The 13,218-nt window shown below is 57.7% G+C and overlaps 3 protein-coding genes across 3 annotated transcripts in view; 1 reads left to right on the forward strand and 2 right to left on the reverse strand.

The window, feature by feature from the left end:
* Positions 1-7,285: 7,285 nt before the first annotated feature.
* On the reverse strand, positions 7,286-7,587 carry LOC112119633 (small nuclear ribonucleoprotein F-like). The gene has a single exon (XM_024218359.2). It carries the CDS (start codon positions 7,547-7,549, stop codon positions 7,286-7,288), a length of 264 nt encoding a protein of 87 aa, XP_024074127.1. The 5' UTR covers positions 7,550-7,587.
* A 5,199-nt stretch (positions 7,588-12,786) lies between these two features.
* Positions 12,787-13,218, reverse strand: part of LOC113408059 (lysine-rich arabinogalactan protein 19-like) — an 844-nt gene continuing 412 nt past the window's right edge. The window contains exon 3 of the mRNA XM_026660031.1: positions 12,787-12,907. Coding sequence (XP_026515816.1) covers positions 12,787-12,907 — 121 coding nt within the window. The remainder of the gene's footprint in view (positions 12,908-13,218) is intronic.
* Positions 12,790-13,218, forward strand: part of LOC112119634 — a 4,141-nt gene continuing 3,712 nt past the window's right edge. The window contains exon 1 of the mRNA XM_024218362.2: positions 12,790-12,804. The gene's annotated coding sequence lies outside the window, so the exon portion shown is untranslated. The remainder of the gene's footprint in view (positions 12,805-13,218) is intronic.

The raw sequence follows: 13,218 nt of genomic DNA on the forward strand, positions 1-13,218 counted from the left end.
TTGAGCCCCTCCTGTGTGGGGCCACGCCCCTTTCTGAGGGCAGCAGCCAATCACAGCCCAGCCAAGCTTGAGCGCCCCAGCTGGGAAATGAACTTGCCGTGGTCGCCCCCTCCCCCACCCGTCCTGACCGTACCAGGAATGTGCCTTTTGGTCCAGGATCTGATGGGGTTTGGCTTGGTGGGAGCAGGCACTGAGGAGGAGAGGCCTTGCTGCGTTCTACACGCCCTGGCTGGATCACTGCACGCTTCTGCAGCATCCGGTTAACCTGTGCAACTCCCTACTGCAGGGTGCTGGTGAGGCAGGTGGCTCAGTGAGACTCTACACCCTGATGCAGATGTTTATCTATGTACAAAAGCCTTTTCCACTGCCCCCCACGCTCCAGGCCATAAAGGGAGCCAGGGCCAGGGAGGAAGTGCCCTTCCCACACCCCCAGGTAGATATGGCATAGTAACATGCATTGCGGGGGCTTGCATCTTCCTTGGAAGCCTCTGACATTGGTGCCGACTGTGAGATGATGGGGCGGGCGTGACAGCCCACCCCTCTGAACAGCCCTGCTCAGACAGGGTGGGGGGGGACAGAGGCGCGGAGCTGGGCGCAGCTGCACACTCAATGCCCTGCAGCCCTGTCTCCTCACTAGCCCTACCAGGGGCCTCCCAGGGTACGTCCACACAGCAATTAACCACCGTGGCTGGCCTGCGTCGACCGCTTTCCCTCCACACGGGGCCCCAGAGCCCAGGCTCCAGCCAGCCCAGCCCCACTGGCTACGCTGCAGTTTTATAGCCCCACAGCCCGAGCCCCGTGAGCCCGACAGCTGAGGTGGTTCATTGCAGTGTAGACAGACACCCCCCGCCCCCAGCCACTGACGCAGCACTGCTCCAGCAGGGAAGATCCAATGTGTGTGTGGGGCGGGGGGGGGGGGGCAGTGGCTGGAGAGTGAGATAACCGAGAGCCCCTCCCCCACCCCCAAGACACCAGGTAGCCAAGCCTTACGTGTGTGAGTGACATTTACCAGCACAGGACTCCTGGGTTCTGCCCCCAGCTCTGGGAGGGGGGTGGGGCGGGACGTCAGGACTCCTGCATCCTAGTTCTGGTTCTGGGAGGGGAGTGAGTAGGGTGCAGGGGGAGAGGGGGTGGAGGCGCTGGAGGGAAATCTGAAGTCCTGGGTTCTTCTGCCACTGATTTCCTGGGACAAGGTGGGTGAGGTAACATGAGGCGTCTCTCTCTCTCACCAACAGACATTGTGCCTATAAAAAATATCACCTCCCCCACCTCTGCTCTGTAATATCTTGGGGCCGGCATGGCTACAACAACACTGCATCCAACTGATTTCCTGGGTGAGTCGCTCACCCGGCTCCGGGCCTCAGTTTCCCCCTGGGTGAATTGTGCCTGTGGGCTGGTAGCACTAGTCAGCTCCCTGGCTTGGGTGAGTGTCTGGCGCACTGGAGGAGCCGGCCAGCGGGTGTGGTTGGAAAAGCTGCAATTACTCTAGCTTTATTGGGATTGGCAGGGTAACAAACCCATGCACCGCCCCCTCCCTGCCCCACACGGGGCATCTTGGCCTAGCGGCACCGCACTGGCGGGCAGCTCCGCACACTGTCCGACTCCTCCTCCGTCTCGCCCCCGCTCAGGATGCCCGCCGTGGAGAGGTAGGTCCTGGTCCGGTAACCCCGGAACGCCGACTGGATCCTGATTGCGGCCTCCTTCTGCTCGCACAGTGCCCGCCGCGCCTGGCAGCCCCGCCAGAAGGCCTGGATGCGCGTGGCTGCCTGCGCCAGCTGCCAGTACCGCTTCCTGGTCTTGAAGACCCGTCTCTCGCCCTCGGGCTGGCTGGGCCAGAAACTGCTGGAGAGCCAGGCTGCGTCTGTGCCCCCGGTGGCCTGCTGGCGCTTGGAGCTCGGGGGGAAGCTGGCAGAGGAGTGGTACATCATGGCACGCAGGCCAGCCGTGCTGCCCCTGCCCCGCTCCCTGCACCGGGTTGCTGCCCGGGCCACACAGGGGCGACCCTTCTGTCCTTTCTCCCTGCCCTGATGCCACACTTTGGGGGCAGCCCGATCTGCACCCCTGCTTGCTGGAGGGGTGCCCGTCCAGTGACGGTGCCCTTTGTAGACTGCTCCCTCAGCCCTCTGCGTACGGTAGGCCCCGGCTTGTCGGGCCTGAGCGCGGCCATGCCCAGCTCCGTAGCACGCTTCCTCAGCAACCGCACTGTAGCCGGTGCCCTCCCTCCTGGCGCTGGGGTGGCCAGGTGCCGCCTGCCGGGGGAGCCCCTGTGTGTGGTAATAAGAGCCCTCCGAGCTGGTATCCGACTCGTAGGCTGTGTCCCTCCCCTCCCCCACCAGGACCCAGACCATCATGCTCCGCCCGCACTTGGGGCATTTCTTGAAGGCAGGGGGGGCCGTGCCCCCTCCCTGTGCCCGACCTGGCACCTTTGTCAGCTTCTCCCTGCCAGCCCTGCACTCCCCTGGCCAGCGAGCAGGGAAGCCGAGCGGCGTCTGGGCCCCCTCGAGGCTGTGTGTCCTGGACGCCAGGCTGGTGGGGGACGGGGCCTCCTGCGCCCCCGTCATGTAGTTGATGAGCCCTCGGTACGTCTTGCTGAAGAAGTCCCTCAGGCTGCTGGTGGGGCTGGGCGCGGCCCTGGCGTGGGCTAGCTTCTGCCTGGTACGGTACCCCCTGTAGTGGGCTTGGATGGTGGTGGCGGCTCTGTGGCTCTCTGCTAATGCCTGGCGTGTCCGGTATCCCCTGTAGTGGGCTTGGATGATGGTGGCTGCCAAGTTCTGGTTGTATATCTCACACCGCACCCTGTAGCCCCGGTAGTGGGCCTGGATCACCACGGCAGCTTGCTCCTCCTCGAGCGCCGGCTCGGCCCAAACATGCTCCCTCCTGGCCGCGTAGCCCTGCTGGGCAGCCGCCTCCACCCTCTGGCTGGCCAGCCGCTCCCTGGCGAGGTATCCCCTCCAGACGGCTTGGATGGCGACGGCCGCGTGGTACTGAGCGCACAGCTGTTGCCTGGCCTGGTACCCGCGCCAGGCGGCCTGGATGACGGTGGCCGCTGCGTCCAGGAGCATGTCCAACTCCTCCACCAGGACGTCGTCCAAGGAGCTGGCCCGGTGCTTGCTGTGGAGCCAACTGGGGCTAAGTCTGCTTCTGGGCCGCTGCCGCCCCGCAGGGTTCAGCTCCTCAAAGCTCAGCCCAGGGCGTGGGGCCGAGGGGTACTGCTCAACGGCCTCCATGCTGTGGGGGCAAAGCCACCTGTCAGGCCTGACCCTGCCACTTCCCCCAGGACGAAGTCCCCGGTGCCACAGGGCCCTGCTTCACCTTTGCCTCTGCCGCGATGCCAGCAGCACCCAGAGAGGAGCGGGGCAGGCAGCTGGCTGGGACCATGGAGACTCCCCCGCCCCCCTGGGTTTGTCACTTCCAATCCCCCGTTCGGCCCAGCCCTAGAGCGAGAGCCCCGGCTGCTTTGCCCAGCGCCATGGGGCCCCGGGGCGATGCTTCAGGAGACATAAATGATCATTAAGAGCAGGTGTCAGATGCACGTGTGATATGAGCCCCCCTCATGGGCAGCATTGTCAAGGCTGATGCACAAGGTCAGGGAGCGCCATGAGCTCAATGCCATCCTGGGGAACCTCTCCCAGTGTCCTCCCCTTTGTGATCAGCTTGCCTCGGCTCAGCCCCGCCCGAGCAGCCTCCTCCCCAGAGCGCACAGGGTTCCACCAGCCCAGGGGAATGCAGCCACAGCTAGGTGGGGGCCACCCAGTGCCCCGCACAACGGTTCTAGTTCACTGACAGCTCAAACGGCGAGGCCTCGAGCAGTGATGGCGGGCAAGGATGTGTCTCCTGCCCCTTCCCCCTTCTCCTGACTCATGCCTGGGTCTCAGCCGGCTGTGGGCAGTGGATGGGGGCTGGGGCAGCTAGCAGAGGTACTGAGAGGGCAGTAGCAGGGGCCAGGGAGTGCTGAGGGCAGGGCTGTTGGGGGAGAGGTGTCTGGCAGATCCCATGCTTGTCGGACAAGGCACAGGCTAGTGGGGAGATGGCTGAAAGGAAGCGGTATGCTGTTAACCCGCGGAACTCACCACTGCAGGATCTTAGCCTGGAAAGCTTTTTTAAAAGGCTCAGACAGAGCAACCTAGACCTGGGGACATGAGCTGCACTTCCACTCTCTAGGACAGACAGAGGGTGTGATTCCTGGCCGCCAAACTGGGCTCCTACAGGTTCCCCCTGCTCCCCACCCCGGCAGAGATTAGGACATAACGCAGGCCAGCAGGGCTTGGTTCTGCTATAGTGTCCCAGCACGCTGCCGGCTCCCCCAGACACACTGGGAATGGGGTGTGTGGGGCTGCTGCGCAGTGCTTGGATTGGTCTGGGTTGCTCTCCTGCAACAAATTGACATCTCTGCGGGGGGGGGGGGGGGAAGAGGGGAGGGCGACTGGAGCATTAGAGACCAAACGGGGAGCCCAAGGCTGGCCATTAATTGGCGTTCACATGCCAGAGGGCCTGGTCCTGTCCAGCCCAGAGGTGGGGCATTGAGGGACTGGGGCACTTGCAAAGGCGCAACATCAGGGGCGAAACAAAGCTTCACATTTCATGCAAAGGCAGGGTTCCAGCCAGGGTGTGTGTGTGTGTGTGTGTGTGTGTGTGTGTGTGTGTGTGTGTGTGTGTGTGTGTGTCCGTCCAGCCTGCCAGGGGCTGCGGGGGCCATGACCCAGCCCTGCAAAGCCCAGCCAGAATGCCAGGTGCTCGGGTTGGGGGTCGTCCATCCATGGAGGGGCTGGTCACGGTGCCAAGCTCTCGGGGCTGCGATGCCCACCCCTATTCCCAGGGAATGCTGCAGTCCTGACGCCTACCTGCACCTGCACTGAAGTGGGGAGCTGGGAAGCCTGCTCGGGGAGCTGGGAAGCCTGCTCGGGCGCCCGCTGGGGGGGCCTCCCAGCTCCCTTGTCTCCTGCCGCCACATGCCCAGGGGAGGCTGATGTCTCACTGTGTGATGTCATAGTGCCTCTGTTGCCATGGCCTGTGAGCTACCAGTCCAGCTGTGGGGGAGGGGTGTGCCCTGGCCCTGCCGTGCCCAGCCAGCAGTGCCAGCTGTTTGTGGCGGCACATCTGCACCAGACACCCCAGGCCAGGGGCAGGCACCACCTGAGGCCCTGATGGACCCAGACGGGGCTGGCGGAGGAGGGGGCCGACGCGATCGCACAGCTTGGGGGCACGGGGTGCCCAGCCACGTCGCCTGCATCGGAACATGTGACGTCACATGTGGCGTTGGCCTGATGATGATGTCATGGCATAGGTCCAGCAGTGCCAGATTTTTTTGGGGTGGGTGGGAAGGGGGGGGGTAATCCAGCCCTGATATTTTTCACATAGGGCAATGACATGCCCCGGCTGCAGGAGGCGCTGTCTGCGGTGGGTGGCACTTGAACTGAACGTCAAGCCAGAGGAAGCAGGCAGGGATTACAGCTCCCTTACTCCGCGCCCGCTCCCTGCAGCGTTAATGTAGCACCAAACCGCCCGCAGGGGCTGGCTCCTTGGCGACCTCTGCCCGTGAGCCTCACACGTTTTCAGCCCCTGCTGGCTGACAAATGGCCTGGACCCAAACCCTCAGACACCCCCCGACTTTGGAAACACATCAGACGCGCGCGCCGGGGCGCTGCGGGAACCAGTGCTGGTGCCAGCCCATGGAGGGGGGCTACACACAACACATACTAATCATTAATAGCCCCCCCCCACCTTGAGCTGCTTGGGGCCCTGAGCAAACGCTGAGTCTGCTTATGCCTCGCGCCGGCTCTGGGGGGAAGGAGCTGGGCTGTGATGCCCCACGGCCGTGTCTATTGGCACGATTCAGCCTCAGCACAGGTGATTAGTTAGGCATCAGTGTGACAGCAGAGGTGACTCAGCCAATCATCACCAGGCCCCGTCGGTAATTTGCATGCTGCAGTCCCATTGGTGGAAATGAACAGGGGGCGTGAGGGCGGGGCATCAGAAGGTCATGGGGACTGGCTCCGAGGCGCCAGACCCATGCTCCTCGCCAGCCCACCGCTTTGTCCCCATGGCGGCCCTGGGCGGCAGCAGAAAGCGGAGAGAGGCAGGTGTCCTGCCTGCAGGTAGCTCCCTGAGCAGCACTGGCGACCAGCATGGCAGAGATGGTGACCCCGGCGGGACAGATGTCCTGCTGGCCTCTAAACTCCCAGCAGGGAATCTGCTGAGCTCACTGTGACAGGTTGGATCACAGAACCCCGCCTTGGGAGCTGCCACCTGATGTGCCAAGACTACCTCTGCCCCTGCCTTCCTGCCCCGTCAGCTTAGGACTTCTGTGCCCTGCCTGGTTTGAGCCAGACTCGCTAGCCGGCTGCAAACCCAGGTCTGAATCACGTCCCCTAACAGCTGTAGGCTTACCTGAAAGCAGCTAACAGAGGTGTTCTTGTCTTTAACACTCAGATGCCCACCTCCCAATGGGGTCTAAACCCAGATAAATCCGTTTTACCCTTTATAAAGCGTATACAGGGTAAACTCATATACAAAAGGGACAGGCGTGAACCGCACCAGATACATGCCTGTGCTCACGGCTCCGTGAAGGAGTCGCCAACCGATATCCCCGGCGGGCCGCGGGGCCAAGGTGGAATACAGGCTGGCCCACCGGTCAGCGTGGGTGCTGTCAGGCAGGCAAGTTAATGGCAGGAACCAGGCGATAACTGTTTGCTCCCCTCGTAAATCTCCTTGACAGCCAGAACATGGTTTTGCCAGTTCCCCAGGGAGCAGGGCACGAAAGGGATGAGCAAAGGGCTGCAGAGAGGCTCTTCATCTCGCCGCCCAGCCTGTCAGCCTCCTCTTTCCAGCTCCCATTCTTCCTGAGGGGGCTTTCTGCTACGGGGGGGGCCCCACGGTGCTCAGTGACTCATTACCAAACTGCAGGGGGGAGGTCCTCACCTTTCTCATCCCATCCCATGGGACCGAAGGATGCAGGCCCTGAAAGCAGACCTCCTAGGTTCTATCTCCAGGTTTGGGTGGGGCCTGGGAATCAGGACTGTGAGGCTGGCAGACCAGGTGCCTGCTCATGCCAAGGTCCCCAAGTCTCAGCTGAACACTGACCAATACATGGCTGGAACCCGCCTGGCTCCCCTGCCTGTGGGTACTGTGCAAACAGGTGTTAGAATGAGAAGAATCTGTTTTGTGTTTAGTCTTTATGGAATGCTTGTGAGTTGCTGCTGGTATTAATCTCAGGCCTGGTTTACATTACAGAGGTTTTTTTTTTTTTTGTGAAAAACTGATCTTTATTTTCCAGAAATATACAAACTTATTCTCTCATTTCTCCATCTTCTTCTTCTTCTTCTTCTACTCCTCTGATGTACAGGACGTTGTTACATCTTATCAAAACTTCACCAAGGTGTCCTGACAATGCACCATCTATGTATTCTTCTGTGTTTGCAAGCTGCATGTTCATGTAGCTGTCGACAGACACCAGGTAGCCCTTGTACTCCATCCCCCACTTCAGCTTCACCATCACCGGCTTCCCCGTCAGCCCGTTCAGGAAGGGCTTGGGGTTCAGGGGCAAGCTCATGGTAACGCGGCCTGGCACAAGGCAGCGGTAAAACCAAAAATTACAGAGTTAGATCGGCATAAGGCAGCCTACCCTGACCTAACTCTGTAAGTGTCTACACTAAAACGCCGCTCCCACCGATGTAACTCACCCACTACACCGAGGTAATAACTCCGCCTCCGCGAGCGGCGTATCACTTAGGTTGATGTGGTTAGGACGATGCAGTGTCAGTGTATGGTTACCTGCTTTAGCTGAGTGTTGCTTACATCAACTGTTGCTGCCTCTCATAAACCATCCCACAATGCCCCACACTGGCAGTTAAATCAGTGCAAGCGTTCCTGGTGTGGACACGCACCACCGACACAGGAGCGTGGTGTGGACACATCAAACCGATTCAATTACCAATGGCTATATGGCGAGGTAACTTGGGTTGAGCAATGTGAGTCTCTGTGACAGTAAATCACCAGGCAGGAGAGAGACATTAACTAGTGTGAGGTGCTGAGCTCCAACAGAAGGTATTATGCCCTGCATTGCCAGCAGATCGAGGGATGTGATCATTCCCCTCTATTCAACATTGGTGAGGCCTCATCTGGAGCACTGTGTCCAGTTTTGGGCCCCACACTACAAGAAGGATGTGGAAAAATTGGAACGAGTCCAGCGGAGGACAACAAAAATGATTAGGGGGCTGGAGCACATGACTTATGAGGAGAGGCTGAGGGAACTGGGATTGTTTAGATTGCAGAAGAGAAGAATGAGGGGGGATTTGACAGCTGCTTTCAACTACCTGAAGGGGGGTTTCAAAGAGGATGGATCTAGACTGTTCTCAGTGGTGGCAGATGACAGAACAAGGAGTAATGGTCTCAAGTTGCAGTGGGGGAGGTTTAGGTTGGATATTAGGAAAACCTTTTTCACTAGGAGGGTGGTGAAGCACTGGAATGGGTTCCCTAGGGAGGTGGTGGAATCTCCTTCCTTAGAGGTTTTTAAGGCCCGGCTTGACAAAGCTCTGGCTGGGATGATTTAGTTGGAGTTGGTCCTGCTTTGAGCAGGGGGTTGGACTAGATGACCTCCTGAGGTCCCTTCCAACCCTGATATTCTATGAAAGGTCCATCGATACAGATGGGCTATTGTGGGTTGATAAAGAAGACAAAGGACTTTGTTGTTCTGCTTGCCCCCATGAAGATGAGTCATGAAAGTGGATTCCTCCCATCGGATGAGTTTGCAGCTCAGAGCACATGGCAGGATGGGGATAACGCCCCCAAACAAAAGGAACTAGGTATCTCTATGCTGCTTGAGAGTGGGTGGGGAAGAGGCAAGGATTTTCATAGAATCATAGGACTGGAAGGGACTCGAGAGGTCATCTAGTCCAGTCCCCTGCACTCATGGCAGGACTAAGTATTATCTAGACCATCCCTGACAGGTGTTTGTCCAACCTGCTCTTAAAAATCCCCAATGATGGAGATTCCACAACCTCCCTAGGCAATTGATTCCAGTGCTTTACCTCTCTGACAGTTAGGAAGCTTTTCCTAATGTCCAACCTAAATTGCCCTTGCTGCAATTTAAGCCCATTGCTTCTTGTCCTATCCTCAGAGATTAAGGAGAACAATTTTTCTCCCTCCTCCGTGTAACAGCCTTTTATGTATTTGAAAACTGTTATCCTGTCCCCTCTCAGTCTCCTCTTCTCCAGACTAAACAAACCCATTTTTTTCAATCTTCCCTCATAGGTCATGTTTTCTAGACCTTTAAACATTTTTGTTGCTCTTCTCTGCACTTTCTCCAATTTGTCCACATCTTTCCTGAAATGTGGCACCCAGAACTGGATACAATACTTCAGTTGAGGCCTAATCAGCATAGAGTACAGCAGAAGAATTACTTCTCGTTTCTTGCTTACAACATTCCTGCTAATACACCCCAGAATTATGTTTGCTTTTTTTGCAACAGCATTACACTGTTAACTCATATTTAGCTTGTGATCCACTACAACCCCCAGATCCCTTTCCTCAGCACTCCTTCCTAGGCCGTCATTTCCCATTTGCTATGTGTGTGTGATGTTCCCCTCTGGTGTTGTCTGAACCGGTGAACTCCTTGACTCTGGGAGCCAGCCTTACCCTGCTCTGCTGTGAGAACCCCCACTCCTGGGCTGTTCACGCACCGCCTCTGGCATGTAAGCTGATCCTTGGATTGTGCAACCGAATGACACTAGCCAATATCTCTGGTCCCAGACACAACCCTAGGAACCTCCATCTTGCAGTGTCCAGTTATGCCCGCTGGACGCTGCAAGCTTATATGAGTTTAACAAAGAAATTGACATGCACCAGGCTTGTTATCCCAAGGGGAGACTCTGACACACTTCAAACCAAACGCACTGCTTCAGGTAGAATAAACAAACAGATTTATTAACTATAAAGATAGATTTTAAGTGATTATAAGTCAAAATATAACAAGTCAGATTTGCTCAAATGAAATAAAAGCAAAACGCATTCTAAGCTGATCTTACCACCTTCAGTGCCCTTACAAACTTAGATACTTCTCACCACAGGCTGGCTGATTGCTCTTCATCCAGGCTCTCCCCTTTGATCAATGCTTCAGTTGCTTGGTGTGGTGTCTGTAGACATAGGCGCCGACTCAGTGAGTGCTTCGGGGCTGGAACACCCACGGGGAAAAATTGGTGTGTACTCTGCACCCACCGGCAGCTCTCCGTCCCAGCTCACCACCGCCTCCTCCCCTGAGCGGGCCGCTGAGTCCTGCTTCTCCTCCCTCCCTCCCAGCACTTGCACCACGAAACAGCCGTTTCTCTTCTCTTGGAGAGTTTTTGCCTGGGCGTATTTTAAGCCATGATGATACATTTTCAGTCTCATAACTACATACATTAAATTATAACCTATAACAATTACTATAACAACCATGCTCAGTGCATCATGAGCAACATGACAAACTTTGCATTGGATACCACACAATCATTTTATAAAGATGAACATAGGGGGTGTAGGGTGGTCCCCTAAGGCACAGAGTGCAACTGATTGTTCCTTCCTAAATGGAGTATTTTGCATTTGTCCTTATTGAATTTCATCCTATTTATTTCAGACCATTTCTCCAGTTTGTCCAGACCAGTTTGAATTTTAATCAAATCCTCCTAAGCACTTGCAACCCCTCCCAGCTTGGGATCGTCCGCAAACTTTATAAGTGTACTCTCTGTGCCATTAGCTAAATCATTGATGAAGATATTGAACAGAACCGGATCCAGAACCGATCCCTGCGGGATCCCACTCGTTAGGCCCTTCCAGCATAACTGTGAACCACTGATGATTACTCTCTGGGAATGTTTTTTTAACCAGTTATGAACCCATCTTATAGTAGCTCCATCTAGGTTGTATTTCCCTAGTTTGTTTATGAGAAGCTCATGTAAGATAGTATCAAAAGCCTCACTAAAGTCAAGAAATACCACGTCACCCACTTCCCCCCATCCACAAGGCTCGTTACCCTGTCACAGAAAGCTATCCGGTTGGTTTGACACAATTTGTTCTTGACAAACAAGCGATTCCCCAGCTGCTCACCCTGGGTTGGCCCTAAAGGACAACAACACTTGCTTATTATAGAAGCTTGTATAAACTTTTGAAATTCAAGCTTATCGCACATTTGTGTATCTATGGTTACCTGCTTTAACCTTGTCAATAACACTCTCATTTCCTTTTCTTAAATAATAAACCTTTATACAGATTTTTATAGGATTGGCTACAAGCGTTGGCTTTGGTGTGAGATCTATGGTGCAATTGACCTGGGGTAAGTGACTGGTCCTTTGGGACTGAGCGTAACCTGAATATTGCTGTGATTCGTGGTGTAAGAGACCATCTATCACAAAGGTAGGCTCACCGGGGTGGCACAATAGATTGGAGTATCCAACAGGATTGTCTGTGACTCCATGGTAAGGCTGTTATAGCGTGTGAGGAGTTCACACTTGATAACTGGTTGGTGAAATCGAAGAATAGAATTCACAATCAATTTGGGGTTTGTGTCCTGGTTCCTAACAGTCTGCCCTGAGGTCGGGTCTCATGCGCTTGAGTCACTGCAGGCAGCGTTACAAGGACACCTGGGTTCTACTCCCATTTCTAGACGTCAAGGTGGTCTCGTGTTTGGAACCAGATTGCCAGGCGTCCAGTTTTCTGCCAGAACACCCGGTCGAAAAGGGACCCTGGCGACTCTGGTCAGCACTGCTGACTGGGCTGTTAAGAGTCCAGTTGGCGCAGGGCTGGCAGGCTCCCTATCCGGCTCTCAGGAAGCAGCTGGCATGTCCCTCCAGCTCCTAGGTATTGGGGCAGCCATGGGGGCTCTGCACGCTGCCCTCACCTGGAGCGCCGGCTCTGCAGCTCCCATTTTCTGGGAACTGCAGCCAATGGGAGCTGTGGGGACGGCACCTGCGGCCAGGGGAAGTGCACAGAGCCGGAGGAACACGTCGCCGTTTCCCGGTAGCCGCCTGAGGTAAGCGTTGCCTCCCACATCCAAACTCCCTCCCAGAACCCACACTCCGCACTTCTGCCCACACCACAATCCCTGCCCCAGCCCCAGCCCTGAGCCCCCTCCCGCACCCAAAATCTTTCCTGGAGCCTGCACCCCAACCCCCCTCCCACACCCCACCCCCCTGTCCCAGGCCTGAGCCCCCTCCTGCACCCCAACCCCCTGCCTCAGCCCACACCCCGCATCCCCTCCCACACCCCACCCCCCTGTCCTAGGCCTGAGCCCCCTCCCACACCCCAAACCCCTATCCCAGCCTGGTGAAAATGAGCATTGGGGAGGGAGTGAGGGTGGGGGAGAGCGAGCCACGGAGGGAGGGGAATGGAGTGAGTGGGGCGGGGCCTCAGAGAAGGGGCGGGACAGGGGCCTCAGAAGGGGCGGGGGCTCAGAGAAGGGGCGGGGCACGGTGAGGCTGTTCGGTTTTCTGCAATTAGAAAGTTGGCCTTGGGGGGTGGGGGGAGCACGGAGCTCGGGGCCCAGCCTGGGGATGTGCCTTGCGGAGTGGGGGGGCGGGGGGGGCCACTGACCCGCCCCTCCCCGCTCAGGGGAACTTGGCTCCCTCCGCTATGGGCGGGCGGTTCCGAGGCCCGCCAGCAGGGGGCGGGGGGAGCGCAGGAGGGACGCTCTGGCTTCACCTCTCCGCTGCTCCGGCCCCTGTCGCTACTTGATGACGTCTATAGAGAGCGCGCCGCTGTGTGGGCTGGGCACCCGGAAGAGCCCGTAACAATGGGGGCAGCGAGGGGAGGAGCCGTTCAGAGCCCGGGGAGAAGGTAGGTGGGAGGGGGACAGGGTTGTACGAAGGGTAGAGGAGGGGATATGGGGCTGCTCTGGGGGCTGGGAGGGGCTGCTGAGGGGGCTGGGGGAGGGGCTGCTCTGCGGGCCAGGGGGGGCTGCTCTGGCGGCTGGGGGAGGGGAGGGGAAGGAGAGGGGCTGCTCTGGGGGCTAAGGGAGGATGTTCTGGGGGGCTAAGGGAGGGGTTGCTCTGGGGGGCTAAGGGAGGGGCTGCTCTGCGGGCCAGGGGAGGCTGGGCTGGGGGCTGGGGGAAGGGGAGGGGCTGCTCTGGGGGCTGGGGGAGGGGAGGGGAAGGAGAGGGGCTGCTCTGGGGGGCTAAGGGAGGATGCTCTGGGGGGCTAAGGGAGGGGTTGCTCTGGGGGGCTAATGGAGGGGTTGCTCTGGGGGGCTAA

The sequence above is a fragment of the Terrapene carolina genome, unplaced genomic scaffold (assembly GCF_002925995.2).
Source record: "Terrapene carolina triunguis isolate 2854851 unplaced genomic scaffold, T_m_triunguis-2.0 Scaffold58, whole genome shotgun sequence".
Lineage (NCBI taxonomy): Eukaryota > Metazoa > Chordata > Testudines > Emydidae > Terrapene > Terrapene triunguis.

Bases quoted from the DNA above. Each gene is read 5' to 3' on its own strand.
- LOC112119633 (XM_024218359.2), bottom strand. From the start codon at position 7,549: ATGAGCTTGCCCCTGAACCCCAAGCCCTTCCTGAACGGGCTGACGGGG.